The sequence below is a fragment of the Morone saxatilis genome, unplaced genomic scaffold (genome assembly GCF_004916995.1).
Source record: "Morone saxatilis isolate NCDOM2014 unplaced genomic scaffold, NCSU_SB_2.0 Contig7, whole genome shotgun sequence".
In the NCBI taxonomy this organism is placed as follows: Eukaryota; Metazoa; Chordata; class Actinopteri; family Moronidae; genus Morone; species Morone saxatilis.
In genome coordinates, this window is record NW_023340246.1 from 22,609,752 (window position 1) to 22,611,981 (window position 2,230).

The window sequence follows — 2,230 nt, forward strand, 5'->3', positions numbered from 1 at the left end:
CGTAGCCGTAGTACGGGTCGTCGTAGCCGCCGCGGTAGTTGTGATAGTCGTAGCCGTAGTAGTCGTAGTAGTCATCGTAGCCGTAGTAGTCGGGGGGGTACGAGTAGCCGCCCCGGTTGCCGCCTCTGCCCCGGCCCCGGACGGGAGGAGGCATGTGGGGGGGGGGAGGGTAGTAGTAATAGTCGTCGTACCTGCAGAGAGAAGGCGAGCAGTGAAGATGGAGACAGAACCAGCGGGTTGGACTGTGGACAGACGGCTCTTACATTTGTGTCTTGGCTGCTTGTCTCTGGGCTTTACGCTCCTTCCGTTTCTGATCGGGTGGTTTGGCAAAAACTATCTCAATGGGCTCGCCCTCCAGCTCGGCGCCGTTCATTTCGTCCAATGCCTGAGGAAACAGAGTCCGACACGTTTAACACCCCTGCCTTTAAAGCCAGCTGCACTACATGAAGAGCTGCCTTCAGTACCTTCACTGCTCCGTCCCGCTCCTCAAAGTGAATGAAAGCATAGTCTTTGAGCTTCTTCACTCGCTCCAGTTTTCCAAACTGACTAAAGGACGTCTCCAGGATCTCCTCTGTGACACCGTTGGCGAGGTTCCTCACAAATAAAACCTTCACCTGCGAGGACACAGATACAGACGATCTCCATTACACCTGAACATGTTCGTGTTAAACAGGCAGCAGGAAGGGACCTGCAGATACTGATCCAATCACTGAACACAGTTACAAAGTTGTTCCCCTGTACAGTGAGACTTTATAAGAGAACATGGGATGAACACTGTAAAGGCCCTCAGGACGACCCTGACACTGTGACGGGTGAAGCTCACCTTGGCCATGACCTCTGGGTCGGGATCTTCGATGGGATCCGCCCACTCCACCGTCACCACGTTGCCCCAAACCTTCACCTTGCCGCTCATTAGCCGGCGGCGAGCCTGAGCGGCCGTTTTGTGGTCTTCGTACTCCAGGAAGCAGAAGCCTCGGTTCTTCTTCTTGTCATCGGGTTGGTGGTAGAGTATGACATCGCTGAGGCCCTCTGTACGCAGACGTTCATCAGATTATTGATCGGGTCGTAACAGAGAACAACAGGTGAACTATGACGTGAATGAACACTGAACGAGATGTTTTCACCTGTGACTTTACCGAACTCTTCCACTATCTGCTCCTTGGTTTTACTCTTGGGAATGGAGCCGACGAACAGCCTGTTGTTGGCCACAGATATACAAACCCCGATGTGCTTACCGGGGCGGATCTCATGGTTATTACACTGCACGAGGAACACACACACACACACACACACACCACAGTTATTATGAAGGCAGGTCACAGACAGTTACAGTCCAACACAAACGCTGCGTGTCCTGACACACTCACCAGCTTCACCGCCTCGTTGGCCGCCTCTTTAGTGCAGAAGGTGACGAAGGCGTATCCCCTGTTGAGGCCGCTCAGTGGGTCCATCATCAGCCGCAGGTCCCAGATAGGACCGGCCTTCTCAAACAGAGGAACCAGCTCGTCTTCAAACAGGTCGCGAGGAATCTTCCCAACAAAGATCTACGAGAAAACACAAACAGTTAAACCCAGCAGCTCTCGGCCTGTTGGGAAACACCTTCATAGACCCACACGTCCCGTCATACCTCTGTTCCCACGTTGGGCTGGGCGCCCGAGTACACGGACTCAGGTGGGGGCCCGCCATACTTTCTCTGGCCCGTTGTGACGTCCAGCGTGTAGTTGGTTCTGTCCAGGAGTTCTTTGATTTTAGCCTCATCGGGTCCTTTAGTGGAGTCTGACACCTTCGTCCCTTGTTTCTCCCTCTGCCTGTAGGTCTTCATCACCCCACACAGAAAGGCACTTTTGTTCTGGAACAAACAAACACGCTTTAGATTCACCGACTGTCCCGGGTCAGTACCTTAAAGAACGCAGGCTGTCTGAGGCGTTCAGGGGTTTTACCTGCACGTGTGACAGGTCGCTCTCTTTGAACTGCACCAGCACCTGCAGAGCCCCCTCCTCATTGAACTCCTTCAGAGCTTCAATGGCTCGTTCGTCCAGGTCACTGTGAGCCACCAGACCTGAGGAGCACAACCACGACTCATCAATAACAACAACAACAACAATAACAACAACAATATTGATCTGTAGCAGGGGAATAATAACAACAATAACAACATTGATCTGTAGCAGAGGGATAATAATAATAATAATAATAATAATAACAATAACAACAATAATAATAATAGTAT

The 2,230-nt window shown here is 51.7% G+C and overlaps 1 protein-coding gene across 1 annotated transcript; it reads right to left on the reverse strand.

Moving 5' to 3' along the window:
* Nucleotides 1-2,100, reverse strand: LOC118340557 (heterogeneous nuclear ribonucleoprotein Q-like; the record flags this gene model as incomplete). Its single annotated transcript, XM_035678610.1, is given in 8 exon segments — nucleotides 1-191; nucleotides 264-385; nucleotides 465-614; nucleotides 824-1,029; nucleotides 1,125-1,260; nucleotides 1,368-1,544; nucleotides 1,628-1,849; nucleotides 1,941-2,100. Coding segments are annotated over 7 exon segments (1,177 nt in total), but the record flags the coding sequence as incomplete, so codon positions are not given.
* Nucleotides 2,101-2,230: the final 130 nt, after the last annotated feature.